The following is a 14,460-nucleotide window of genomic DNA, read 5'->3' as shown; positions in this document are numbered from 1 at the left end:
GAATTATTTTTAAAAACCATCATAAAGCTAATAAATGTAATAGAGGAGGAGATAGCTATAAATTTTGGAAAATAATTCATGCTTGTGTTTCCATTTTTAACATTTAACTTTGAATCTATGAAACAGGGACAAAGCCTTATATTTGAAGGGTCAAAATCAAATAAAAATAAATTTTTAATTTATTAATCGAAATATTTACATACAATTTTAACATTATAATCAAGGTTTTAAAAACAACTTATATAAAAAAATTATTTTAGGGTATAAAGTTTACACTGATCTAAATGAATAATATATATTATATATATATTTGATGATAGAATGAGATATGGTAGTTATAGGTTTTAATAGCTGCAGAAAGGGTATTAAAGATCTTTTCAAAACAAAATGCTGCTCCTGTGAAAATGGTAATTATACCACATTTCTACAAGAAGTTGATTTTTTTCTTCTTCATTTTTCATTTTCTTTTTCTTTTTTCTTCCAAATTTTTTACTTGATAATATTCCCCTCACAAATATCTTTTTAACGAGCACAAAATCGCAACTTGATTCAAATTCTATCAAAAGTTACAGCCATTTTTGTCTCAGCTGTATATTATTTTGAGACAGACTTTAGAAAAACACTAGTAGGATAAACCTTATTACACAAATGCAGCTAGACCAGCAGAATTATGAACATGAACCGAAAATTTTGTGGTGAATACCCCCTCTAATTGAAACCAGCCATGATATGAAGAATGTGGGTTGATTTTTGTCAAGTTCATTTTAATCAACAGTTATACTTGTGTCTGCTTGTGTGATATATTATTAATCTACCAAAATTGACTCTGTAACTTTAGATGATTTTGCGTCAAGCATTTGTTTGGTTACAGATTGTACTTCTTCCAGTTCATCTTCATTCAAGTCATCAATAAGCAATAACACTGCTGCCAATGTATTCGATTTATGAGACAAGCTTCTTGGAAGAGACGATTCAGTGGTAGAGGAGGCTTCATTTTCAATGGTTGAAGTATTCTGAAGATCTTTTTCTTCTTGAGCCGGTAAGACCTCCTTCAAGCTGTCTTCAACAAGAGGTGATCCTGAAATGTTTTCAATATTATTGTTGTTTTCAGAAGGATTATTATCTTTGGGCAGCTCCTCATCAGGGGGTAGTGTAATTTCAGCAACTTCAACTTTTTCATATTCTTCGTTAGGAATATCTTCATTCACCGACTTCTGATTCTTGAAAAATGAGCGAAGTGCTTCAGTGGTTAGTGTTTTATCAAGTTCTAGTCCATCAAAACAAGGTAACTCAATATCATTTTCATAAAGTATGCCTCTTTCTTGTGCAAGTTCTCGATCTTCCTTGGTTACAACAGAACTATCGAGTTTTATGAGATTTGGTAAATTTTTTAAAACAGTGTATCTATAGGTTTCATTTGTCTCGCTGCAAGGGTTATCAGCAATCCATAACACTTGCAGATTTGGCAAATTTCTAAGAAATTTGATCTCCTTTAAATCACTTATTTTATTTTTTCGCAAATAAATTTCCTTGATTCTTGGACAATGAGATAAATTTTGAAGTGTGTAAACATTGTTGACACTTAAATTTAATACTTCCAAGTTAACCAGCTGCTGCACAATAGAAATGTCATGTAATCCACTGCCCCATACATTTAGATTTCGAATATTTTCTAAACATGCAGCTCTTGATCGTTGGAGACACTCCTTTTCCTTTAAAGTACCCATCACTTAAAAAATACTTTATGATTTCTATAACAAAGAGTCAAACAATGGTGTCAAATAAGGAAATCCAGATTTCAAGATATTTCTACATGTATTAGCTGAAGTGTAGAAACAAAAGAATTTATACCATTTTTTTTACTGGCCCAGGGTGTAGTAATTTGTTATTCAATAGACTGTCTGGTCTGCCTAAGTAAAAGGTCTGTAGTAAGTTGGTCTAATGTCAAGATCCCTCATTTAAACATCTGTCATCCTTCATTAAAGATGGGAATGATAGCGATTTCTCTAAGGCCGCAATCCCTTATTGATGAAAAAGGTATCTTATTCTCCGACCATTAGCACTAAGTAAAGAAATATAATATTAAACGATTTCAAAGAAATTTTCATGTTTCCTAAGATAACTCTGCTTTTGGTGCTAAAATCCCCAATTTATGAAGTTATTGTGGTAGTGCTAGTCTTTCGCTAAAATTCTTAAACCACTTTCCTTTGAGATTTTTTGACAATTTGGTTTTTAGGGACCCTTTGGGTTATATATAGGCTATCCTTTGACAGCAAAAATTTTGAAATTGCCATATTGGCTCAGAAGTGTCAACTCATTCATTGAGCGTGAGACTCAGGCATTTCCACACTGTCTCAAGCAATTTCTGAAAAAGTTTCATTTCTCATATACTTTAGGCGTACAAACTTTTGCGAGCAGAAACTTTCGCGATTTTCGCGAATTTTGGCCCTTTTCGCGAAAGTAAGTACATTTAAAAATTCTAGGAAGGGCCATTCGCGAAAGTTTATACTCGCGAAAAATTTTTGACAAAATAGATAATTTGTAAATCTTCAAACTTTGAATAAAATGTAACTTTTATGGCACTTTTTAGCCTGCTATAAGACTAATAAGTCAAAGGACAAATGTTTCAAGCCAATCCAAGAAGTATTTGTCCCTCTGAGCCATTTTTTCATGTGAAAATTCTCAATTCTACGTTTTGATTCGCGAAAGTTTATGCTCGCGAAATATATTTTTCCGTTAAATTCGCGAAAGTAAATGTCGTGAATTTTGCGATTTTTCGTCCTCGCGAAAGTTTCTGCTCGCGAAAGTTTGTACGCCTAAAGTATACTGTACCCCATTTTTTGGAAAAAAGTTTCCCTGATTTTTCCAATTTTTACAAAAAAGTTTCCTGGATTTTCGAGATTTTTGAAAAAATCAGAAAACTAGGCTAAAATTTCGGATTTTGCTTCAACATTTTTATCTCGTGCAAAATGAACATCTTAAGTTGGCAGGTCTATTGACTGTAACTTAATGAAGATGAAAATATTTTGACAAGGGTTTTTTTTTGGCAAACCTATAACACAGTGATCTTTCATTGGAACTTTTGTAAAATTGGGATTATTTTGGCTAATATCCCTTGTATCTCCTTAAGTAGTGCTCATAAGGAGATTAAATTTGGTATATAAAATCTCCTTATAGCAATGTAAAAGTAGGAAAAAAAATTTTTGATACATCAAACTGTTCAACAGTTATTGGGCACTTTCGTTTTCGAGAGATCCCTCTATCCCGTCCTCATCCCGGTTGAGATCCCTCTAAATCGGAATCAAGATAATTCCGGATAGGAAAGTGCTAGGGACTTGAAATTTTCACAAAATGTACTTATATTTGTCCTCTAAAGGATAAAGACATGTTTTTTAATTGTTTCGTTTTCTAGGGTCTTGAGAAATCATCATTCATTTCTACTATAATGAATGAACTGAAATTATGCCCTGATGATGGTTGCATGGAAAATATGAACTAAAGCTTAAATCTGTCATGACTTAGGCGAACCTGAAAAACAACTTTGTTTCTGGTCCACCGGCTGTGGGTGAAAAATTTATTTCGTCGTCACCCGGCTGCATTTTTTTTTGTACATCGTCGTTAGGGTTAGGGTTAGTTTGTTTGTTTGAAAAACAAGGCGTGTGATTTATCGCACGTGATATTTTATATTCCACTGTAAAATGCACGCCTAGAAACTGCTAGAAATCACTTTGAATGAAGGTTTTATCCTGATCATTGTTATAGAAATGAAATTTTATTCATCTCAAACTAAACCCTGCATTGTTTTTGTTAATTCTTGCTTGCAACTCAACTTTTAAGAATGTTTTTTTTTAAATATACAACTTGGTTTTTATAAAAGAATCATGCTGATTTGTGACAGTCTGGGAAATCCTCTCAATTGCACGCTTATGTTCCGAGGGCGTAAGCGCGCAATTGCATGGTTATAATTTACGCCCGCTCGCGCCCCGGTTGAAATTGCTTAGGGATTTCAAGGGGTTCAGAATTCTCTAATTCGGGCGAAGGCATGGTTTAACGGCAGTTAGTCACACTAGGAAATTAAGCTTTCAGAAAAAACAACATCAGTCATCTACAGGATACATTTCAACAACAAGGATGAGAGTTACTTGAATCAAGTTCGCAAGACAATATTAATTAAAACTTGAAAGTTGAAAACAAAATAAAACGTGCAGCAGCCAAAATCAACCAACCAAAATTTGTCATTCAATTCCCGAGACAGCGCTTCGATTTTTAAGGCCTTGTTTATACGCTAAAGTAAAAACAATTCCGCACATGTAAATGGGTCATTGTTTGAGGTCCGGCGAAATTTCCGGGAGATAGCCTATCCGGCGGTGCGCGGATCTAGGTGGGTTCCGCCTCCCCCGTAGATCTTTTTCTTGGTAAGTTGATCTTCAAATTAGTTTTCAAGGTTGGCTTGGCTCAAATTTTTTCATCTATGGCTCAAATTTTAGGCAATTTCTCAAAGTTTTTGAAAATGTTAATTTCATTAAAAAGCGCCGGGTTATTTTTTCATGAATCTCCTTAGAAATTTTGCGGCGCATTTCTTTGCTTGAGAGTCAAGTAAACGATATAGCGCTTTCGCATCATTAATCTTTGATACGCATTTTGGCGGGACGCTAGTGTGACTAACTGAACGGGCAATCCATTTTTACGGAATCTTCTTCTACGATAAATTTTGAGTAAAACTGCCCTAGGCTTTTGAAATTCAACAGAGCTTTCGGAAGGAAAAGCGTGCAATTGCCCAGGGGATGTCAATCGAAGCGATCGAAGCCGATCGAAGCGATCGAAGCAATCGAAGTCAATCGAAGTCGATCGAAATGATTGGTCGAATCAATCGAAGTCAATCGAAGTGATTGTCGAATCGATCGAAGTCGATCAAACCTTTAAAAAAATGTAAATCTTCGATCGATTTCGATTGACTTCGATCGACTACGACTGACTTCGATCGACTTCGATTGACTTCGATCGACTTCGATTGATCGACTACGATTGACTTCGATCGACTACGAATGACTTCGAGCGATCGACTGCATCGATATTAAACGATCACTTTCGATCAGAGAGAATCAAACCCACAAAAACTTCACGGTGCGAGATTATGAGATTGGCGTTATATATCTGTACCAGACGACCACGGCTTTTTCCTCGACACCGAGTGATCAAAAAATCGCGTGTTGAGATAGAGATACGCTACCATCATAGTGGCTTTTAATTCTGGTGAATTCGTAAAACGACGCCAAAAAGACGAGAACACTAATAGAGCCAGAGCCTTCAATTAGTAGCACCGTCGGAAAAATGGGTTTGTATCCGCTAAGTAATAAGTTTGTCCACTATAATTAGAAATTTCCACATTTGGAATTTTTTATGACGCTTTGACTAAAAGATGGCTGTGAAAGATAGAAATGTCCGCTTGTCCGTTAATTGGAGGCTTTACTATATTTACGATCTGTCAATTGCCGTGCCAACCTTTAAGAAAACGTACCGTAAACCCAGATGTCTTCGGCCACGCTCTGTTAACTTCGGCCGACTTTGAAGGGCTGTAACTTTTTATAGAATGAATGAATCACATTCATTTCTTCTACACGTTTGGCCACAATAAAGGTCTTTCGGATGGTACAATAGAAAAAACAAGAATATTTATTCCTAGCCAAAATGGGGCAAAAATAAACGGAAATCTTTCACCGTCTTTTTTGAAACCGTGATTATAAAAGATTGCAGAAAGATATAGTGTGTATGTGAGCTTTCCTATTTCCCTGTCTCGCAACGAAGAGAATACACATTACACCTCTTTCTTTCAACGAAGGGAATACACATTACACCCCTTTCTTGCAACGAAGGGAATACACATTACACCCCTTTCTCGCAACGAAGGGAATACACATTACACCCCTTTCTTGCAACGAAGGGAATACACATTACACCCCTTTCTCGCAACGAAGGGAATACACATTACACCCCTTTCTCGCAACGGAGGGTATACACATTACACCCCTTTCTCGCAACGAAGGAAATACACATTACACCCCTTCCTTGCAACGAAGGAAATACGCACCAATTTCTTTAGTTATAACGGATTTTCAATTTAGCAAGAACTAAGTTTCGCGAAAAGGGCGAAAATTCATGTAAGTCACTAATTTACCGTCTTTTTAAATTACTCCACAGAGTTTAATCCACCTAAACGGCGGACACGTAAGGTATTTTGATTTAAGTCAATGAATCCAGAATTTCGCCGGTTTAGGGATTTAAAGATATTCTAGCGCCACATGATGGACATTTAAAAATGTTAGAAAAGGTTTTGAAACGCTGTTGTGTGTAACTGTTTCATATTTGATCGGTTAAATGTGGTTTTGCCGGTTGAAGATTTAAATAATTTGAATACATTGCTTTTCTTTCAAGATATTCCAAATCGACAAGTCGAATAATGGTACAGCTATCAAGTATTCCGGATTGAGAAGTTAACGCATCGTCATATTGGAGGGCATACAATTAGGAAAAGGTATTTCGTTCTCGAATGTTTTCACCTGGTTTTATCGTCATCCTTTATACCATTTTAATATGTATCTTAACAATTTTGTCATGCACCCCTATTTTAGTTCGTTGACTACTGAATGACAAAAATTTATCCCAACATAGATAAAGTAAAGTTACATCTTCTAATTTCCAGGATTTTGACATTAACATTTGCGTTCTAGGTAGTATCAATGGCGCGTAACGGTATATAATGACATAAAAAGGAGGGATACCGTGAAAGTGCAGAATAGTGTACAAGTAAGTACTCCCTAATAATTTTTCGAAAATTTTCCACCCAGGACATTTTTATTACCCCCCCCCCGCTTATTAAGTTTTGAGATTAACGTTAACTGTAAATTTCTTTACATGTCTAATAAATATTCGATGGGTTTGATTGTGCTTTCTATCTAAAGAGCTAACGTAATGGAAGCCCTGAATACACCTATTTTTATTCATTCGTTGTCTTTTATAGGAACCACTGGATGAACCGATAATCGAGATCGTTCTCAGGTAGACATTACCCTTAATTGTCAACTTGACTAAAACATGGCAGGAAAATCATTTATTCACCATCGAAGCGCTAAGAATTATGCACCCGACTGTATCCACGGAGATTAAATATGCAAATATTTTTATTATACCCCTATACCAGTGACCCGGTCAGCCCCACTCGATGGATAACCCGGTGAAAGAAATTACATATAACCCAAATCAAAGATCTTATTTATGGTCTTACCCCGGTCAACAATCGTTAATTTTTTTTGAGAATTTTTGGAATATTACTTGAAAGTCGATTTTTCCCTACCCGACGAAGTTAAAAGTTATCACTTAGTGAGTTTTGGAGATCCTATAGTCAGACCCGGTGGGTTTCAAAACTTCACTGGGTCACTGAGAAAGGGGTGTTCTATTATATATGAAATATAAAAAATGTACGTCCATGTGTGTCAGTAAATGTCCGGGACAGTGGATATCATCCGTTTATGTCCACATATACCAGCGGCTTTACAATAACCAAACAGAGTATCATCAAATTTTACACTTGCGTTTGATTCCCAGTTTATCCCGTCACAATTTTTCCCCGACTTAATTAAACCCCAAATGTTCTTCCCCTATAACATATTTTGCAATAGAAATTTACGACTGCAATTTCCAGTGTTAGGTCCCAACGGGTTCTGTACAAGTGTGTACCGTCATTCTTTTAATTTAATCCTCCGGAAAAAATAATTATTTTGAAGGGGTCGTACTAATAATAAGAGGAAATAAAATACCTTGGAAATTGACGTTGACTGTCGTACTAATAATTAGAGTAAAAGAGATATCAAATCGTATTAAATTAGGGGTTCAAAAATTTCGAATCGATCATATGTAATTTCTATCTACACCAAGAACGAGCCAATATCGTTAATAATGATAATGATAATGAAATCATTTGATGTATGCGGAATAACTACCACAGATCCTTCGAAAGTCCGAAGTGGCGAATTTTATTCAAAATGCATGGAAAAAGCTAATACCATCCTAGACAGTGGAGACGATCTGACTGAAGACGATCCATTTGATATGTAAATTAGATTAGATAAAATTTTTTCATGTTTTTTTAAAAAAGAAAGTGTCTTTGAAACAAAAAAAATTCGTTTATTTTTACTATTCGTACTATAATTAGAGGAAAATTTGACCTTTATCGTACTAAATCAGAGGAAAATCAGAAATTCGTGATCATGGACTCGTACTAATAATTAGAGTTAGATAAATTATTTCATTTTGCCAAAATAATTAATTCGTACTAATTCGAGGACGGATTAAATTAGAAGAATGACGGGTAGGGCAGATTATTATGTTCGTCTGTTGCTTGCTTTTCTTTTTGAAATGTAATCGTTACAGCTTCGGTAAAACAACAAACGCAAAGCAAATGCTTGCAGAGTTTGTTTGTTCTTATAAACTTCGTTTCTTGATCCATCCTGATTCCAAAGAGGACAGAGCCTTAAAAATGAAATCGGAAAAACAATTAATTAATTGGCACGTTGTTAGTACTTAACACGATCCCACCAAACCAGTTTACTGCCAAGTAATCGTAAAAATATACATGAACAATTAACGAGCCGTAATTACTAACAGACAGATATATTTTCATATGTTTGATTTTGAGGCTGGCCGAAGTTATCTTTTGCTACTTTTTGGGCTTCTTTGGGTTATTACTTTCGAAGGAAATACTTTTAGGTTGTGAAATTCTAACACATTAATTTGAGGGACTTCAAGATGATGTATAAGAAGTTTCATGCTCGTACAATCAATATTTATTGCAAACGAAAATAAAAATGGTCAAAAGTGGCCGAAGTCATCTAGACTTACGGTACTTGACTAATTTAATCATGATATAAATTGTCTCCCAGAAAAGTAACCCACAAAGAGTTTATTCATCACAATCAGCCAATCGAGGTCAAGAGGGATTAAAACTGATTTTCAGCTAAACAAAAATAGGAAATTAACTAACCTACATGCTCACTCCAATATTGAATGATGCAGCATTTTGATCGACATTAATTGTTTCATGAAAGGGGCTTTGCTGTGTTATGTTATGTATGCCAGAAGTCGTCTAAAAATTAGAATAATTCAAAAGTGTGGTGATTCGGTAGTGAAACTTCCCACTTATAAAAACCAATATTCTTTCGAACCTAAAGCGGTTTGCATGATGGCGTGATTGGGACTTTTTTCTTGCATGATGGCGTGATTAGAGATTTTTTTGGCGTGGTAGCGTGATCAAGAATTTGACGTGATGCGTGATGATAGGGCAAAAATTTGAGGCGTGATGGTGATGCGTGATTTGGGCTATATTTCGCTATTTTTTGCGTGATGACACATTTTAACGACTTTCATGATGCGTGATGGAGAAAAATCTTTTGCGTGATGGCGTGATTAGGGGGGGGGACTCCTAAAGTTCGGTCTCCACTAGCGCGCGCTGCGATCGCAACTTTGGCTTCAATCATTTTTGCTTTGAGAAAAACGCAGCGTGCGCTTGCTTTTCAAGCGAGTGATTGTTACATCAGATCACGCCAATGGAATTGCTTCATATTTCTTTTGATCAATAGCGTGGAAGCTTTGTTCAAAGAAGAGCTATCGCAGCGCGCTAAAGTGGAGACCGACCTTAAGGCAAAAAGGAGACACAATGTGGGTGAAATTATTTGCCGCAAGCAAGTAACAAGTTACAAGTTAAATTCGATTGTCGAATCGATCGAAGTCGATCGAAGTCAATCGAAGTCAATCGAAGTCGATCGAAGTCGATCGTTAAGAGGAAAAAAATGTAAATCTTCGATCGACTTCGATCGATTCGACAATCACTTCGATCGACTTCGATTGATTCGACCGATCACTTCGATCGACTTCGATTGACTTCGATCGATTCGACAATCGAATTTTTCGATTGACATCCCCTGGAATTGCACGCTTACCGCAAAAGCCGTCACCTGTCAACCTTGCTTAACGCTTACCGCCCGTTTCAGAACAATTTCGATAAGCGTGTATAAAAATTCTGCCATTTTGATTAACCGTGCAATTCCGCTCTTACGGCCTCGGAACATAAGCGTGCAATTGAGAGGATTTCCCAGACTGTGTGAGTAAAACAGCTTTGTTTTTATAGAGGATTTTTCATATGCGAGTTCAGAGTTCCGAGTTGTACTTAGAACCAAGAGTTGCGAGTTACTTTTTACGAGTTACGAGTTGCATTTTAACAAATATGAAACTGTCAGGACAATAATAAGTGCCGCAGGGGCACCCACCCCACCAAGCCCCAGGTTCATCAGGTTTTTGAAGATGAAGGGGTGTCTACTGATTTAACACCCCCCTCCCTTTGAATTAACAGACATCAAAAAAGCTTCTTACCACTCAATTACTCCATCAACAATTTCCACTGGTGTCTACCTGTATATTTAGTTAAAGGTAGCAAAATGTAACAAAAAGTAGATTTAAAAATTTTAAAAAGTAAAAAGTCAGTGGGAAGGTCTGCAGTCAGACCGCGATTTCTCGGAATTTCATTAGCGCGCGGAAACAACTTGAAGTTTCTTAAATTATTATTTATAACCCAGACTCAAGTGTAAACAGTTTATTAGGTCACAATTAGTGTTTTTATATATTAATTGCTCAATTTTTTTTTTTTTTTTAATATTACAACACAATTAATTTTGGTTAAATTTCTAAAATCGTCAATTTATATGAAACAGGTATATAGTTACTCAAAATTACAAGTCTGTAAACTTTACAATCCATTGTTTACATCCGTGAATGGATGAGATCTAGCACGGGCTGTAAACAAAAGCTCCAAAATTTCCACATCATCAGTCACTTTTCACTCTTTTCCACAGTCAAATCAGAGTGACGAAGGCTGAAATTTTCTCGACAAAATGAAGGCAATTTTCCTTCTTGCCAGTCTTCTCCTGGTATCATTATGTAAAGCTGAATACAAATCTGCAAGACTCGAGGTAAAAGCTTCAGCTTCTTTTTAACTCTTCCTGGGGGGGCTTTGGATTTTTTGGATTTTCCCACCAAGATGTTTTTGTTGTTCATTTTTTATAATCTCCAAGGGGATCATTAAGGTTTTGAGGCCCTTCCAGGAGTTATTAAAGATTTCCAGTGGGTTCTTTTCACTTGAGGTGGCATAAAAAGTTATTTTCCGGCCCCTTTTTCACAAAATTTTACTTTCCAGAGGGTTCTTCCCCCTCAGTTACATCAAAATGCCTCGAAAACGTCAATATGAAAATTGCGTAATCAGAGAACGTATGTCTCGCTCATTGTAAAAAGGCCGAGACAAACTTTCAATAATTGGATTGTAGCATCGAGTTAAGTCTCTTTTGTTAAGTCACCAGGGGGTAAATAAAACAGACCTTGATACATTATCGTTCGTTTCAACTTGACCATTTGTTTAAAACTCAGCCTCCTAAATATTTGGGGTAGGTAAAATATGTACAAAGAAATTCATACTTTTCCAACCCGGCCAATCTTTAAAAAAGAAGTGAACAATAAAATGTAATTACCCTTTCCAAATAAACCTCTTCGGTGGCGAGCGTAGTCTTACTCTGACGTAATTGTAAAATTTATGTAATGGGAGTTTGGCATAGTAATGTAATGTTGTTTGGGGAATTATGAAGTTCTCTGGGATTTCGATTGCATTTATTCAGGTTGATTTTTTATGACTTCTAATGGTACTTTTTCTAACGAGTTTGATTACTCTGTTCTCACACTTATGTCTTTTTTTTCGCGTCCTTTTCCGTGATTACTTTTATTTATATTTTTAAAGACAGGTAAGAAGGCATATTGATGTAACTGCCCCTAATAAACTCCATTCAAAATTTCCAGGGGGATTGATGAGGAAAGTTTTCTATTTCTATTTTTCTATTTCTATATTAGCATGAAGTTTTTCCGAGTTATTTTCGCTGATGGAACAATAATAATAAATAAATGAAAAAATATTTTTTAAGTAAGGAGCAAAAAAAAAATGTATACTGTATAGTGTTTCCGGAAACTGGCCGGGTGAAAAAAAAAATAATTTCTGACCCGGCCGTAGACTATGGCTTCATCTATATGGTTCATCATAAAGAAAATCAAGTTTGTCGTACATGAATTTTTTTTGGAATAGCCTAATAAAGGAAATAGATATAGGCCACTCCAATTGTTTCAAGTGGTTTTAATATATACTACTAAATTTTGCGTCTCACTGGCTTTTTATTCTTATTTTCAGACTTGTGGTGGGTGACGATTGAACCGCCTTCCTAAGGTAATAAATTCTCATTGTATTTAAATATATCTCTTCTTACTACTTCTTACCTTGTAATACTTTGTTTTTGATTTTGTACTTTATGATACTCATCCAATTTGTGGAATCTGATGATTTGAGGAATACTATATTAATCTTTAATCTTAATTTTATGAGGAAAAACTTTTAAACACCGTACATAGTCAGATAGGGGAAAATTGAGTTTTGATTTAACTTGTGCATCATATATTTTTGCTGTATTCCATGGAATATGCAGCTATTTATATTTAATACTAATCTTTTATAGGTGAAGGCTTTCATCAATGATCATGCCAATCTTTAGTATCTTTTCAAAGAAAACTTATATTTTAATGGTAATTGATAAGTTTAAAAGTCTCAAAATTTTTGTGCCCTTCAAATAACAGACCTTTGGCTATACACTTACATCCTAAATGGACCAATTGTTACTGTGTTGGTGCTACAGCCCTCAAATTAGGCCCAAAATGGTCCTTGGAAAAAAGTAGGATTATATTGTAATGGAACAATGATATATAGCTCTCTCATACACACAAATAGCAAAAAACTAGTTTTCAGGTCAACATTTGGCTGAAAACTGCTAAAAATGACATTTTGCCTGAGTGAAAAGTTTGAAATATGTTGTGTTGGTGTTACAACCCTAAAATTGGACACAAAATGTTCCTTGGAGAAAAGTAGAATTGTAACAGTTAAATATCGTACACAAAAAATTCAAAAAATTGTGATTTATGGGGCAAAATTGACCAAAAACTGGAAAATGGGGTTTTGCCTGAGAAACAATATAATCTGAAATCTTTTCTGATGGTGCCAAAAAGCAGAAATTAGACTTCGAATGCTCTTTGTAATAAACTAGGATTATGATACATATACCAATTGTATTTTAAGCTCATTATCATACATGTAACTATGAAAGATTTTCAGGTTAAACTGACTGAAAAATGCAAAAAATGGGGTGTTCTGCCTGCGAAAATGTAATGTTCAAAACCCACTTAGAAAATTTAGGATTATAGATCTTCTGAAAATTCCCTCAATACCACGCAACACCTGCAGCATTTTTAAGTGGGTTGGACAAAAAGGTCAATGTCTGACTTGTATCTCATATTTCCTTAAAGATATCACCTAGAATCAGTATTCTTTATCATATTTTTTCTTAACTGTCCTTTTTTATAAATAAAGCCAAAATTTTCAAGTAAAATATATTGGTGGTGCAGATCCTGAACTCGTTTTTGTCAAAAATGACGATTCAGAAGAGGTATACAAATTTTAGGCTTTATTCTCGATATATTTGAATCTCTCAAATCTACTTTAGGAGTCAAATTTAGGGGTCTATTCATGATTAAATTTATTCCTAGTCAAATGTTCAGTCAAATAACAAAGGTACTTTGCAACTTGTTAAAAACTTGCTAAATCTCCTATAAGTGTTTTCATTGAAAGGTAAAGATTTTATTTTAAGAAATATATTCTAGCAATAACTATGTTATATTGATTTTTCTCCAGCGAATTGCAGTAGCAGATATGGACACAGAGAAAATCTGTGAAACGGTTGAATCGAAAGGATTCACAAAGAAGGAACAAGAAGATGTTCCACCACCCCCTCACGATGACGAATTGTAAATAACTAAAAATTTTAAGTGCATTTTCGTATAAAATATCCCATAGATTTCTCGTGGCAGTTTTTAAAAACATTCATCAAATTTACTAAGTTTTATATTTCATTTGTCCAATTTTACTACTTTTTAAAAAATGACGTTTCGTTGTATTCTTTGTATGGATTTGACAGAAAACTATAAATTCTCAGGGTTCATGTGTCTGGAAAAATAGTGATATAATTTTATTTTTAGGTTTAGTTCAATTTTGTATTTGTATTTGTAGAGATTTGTACGTCACTGTTTTTCCAGGTGCATAATAATGCCTGAGCTTTTGCTTTTAAAAATTGCCACAAGATCATCTATATTGGGGACGAACAATATATTTTTTTACTTTATTCATATTTGGAAAAGTTCTATGATGAATTTATAGTCAACCCAATTTTAGGACACTGTAAGTTTTGATATCCAGTTTAGTATAAACTTTTATAACTTTTTTTATGGATTTAGAAAAATAAATTTGTTTGAACATAATATTATTTACTCTTT

General features: G+C 34.8%; 1 protein-coding gene and 1 long non-coding RNA gene across 2 annotated transcripts; one reads left to right on the top strand and one right to left on the bottom strand.

Moving 5' to 3' along the window:
- Positions 1 to 398: 398 nt before the first annotated feature.
- LOC136812420 (cilia- and flagella-associated protein 410-like) lies at positions 399 to 2,023 on the bottom strand. The gene has a single exon (XM_067068915.1). The coding sequence runs from the start codon at positions 1,725 to 1,727 to the stop codon at positions 807 to 809; it is 921 nt and encodes a 306-aa protein (XP_066925016.1). The 5' UTR covers positions 1,728 to 2,023; the 3' UTR covers positions 399 to 806.
- An 8,826-nt stretch (positions 2,024 to 10,849) lies between these two features.
- Positions 10,850 to 14,445, top strand: LOC136812418 (uncharacterized). Its single transcript, XR_010847349.1, has 5 exons — positions 10,850 to 11,018; positions 12,275 to 12,310; positions 12,597 to 12,631; positions 13,502 to 13,577; positions 13,823 to 14,445. It is a non-coding gene; the product is annotated as an uncharacterized lncRNA (long non-coding RNA).
- Positions 14,446 to 14,460: the final 15 nt, after the last annotated feature.

The sequence above is a fragment of the Clytia hemisphaerica genome, unplaced genomic scaffold, assembly GCF_902728285.1.
Source record: "Clytia hemisphaerica strain Z4C2 unplaced genomic scaffold, Clytia hemisphaerica genome assembly, whole genome shotgun sequence".
NCBI lineage: Eukaryota > Metazoa > Cnidaria > Hydrozoa > Leptothecata > Clytiidae > Clytia > Clytia hemisphaerica.
Note: the sequence above shows the minus strand (reverse complement) of the source record. Positions and strands in the feature narration are given on the sequence as shown.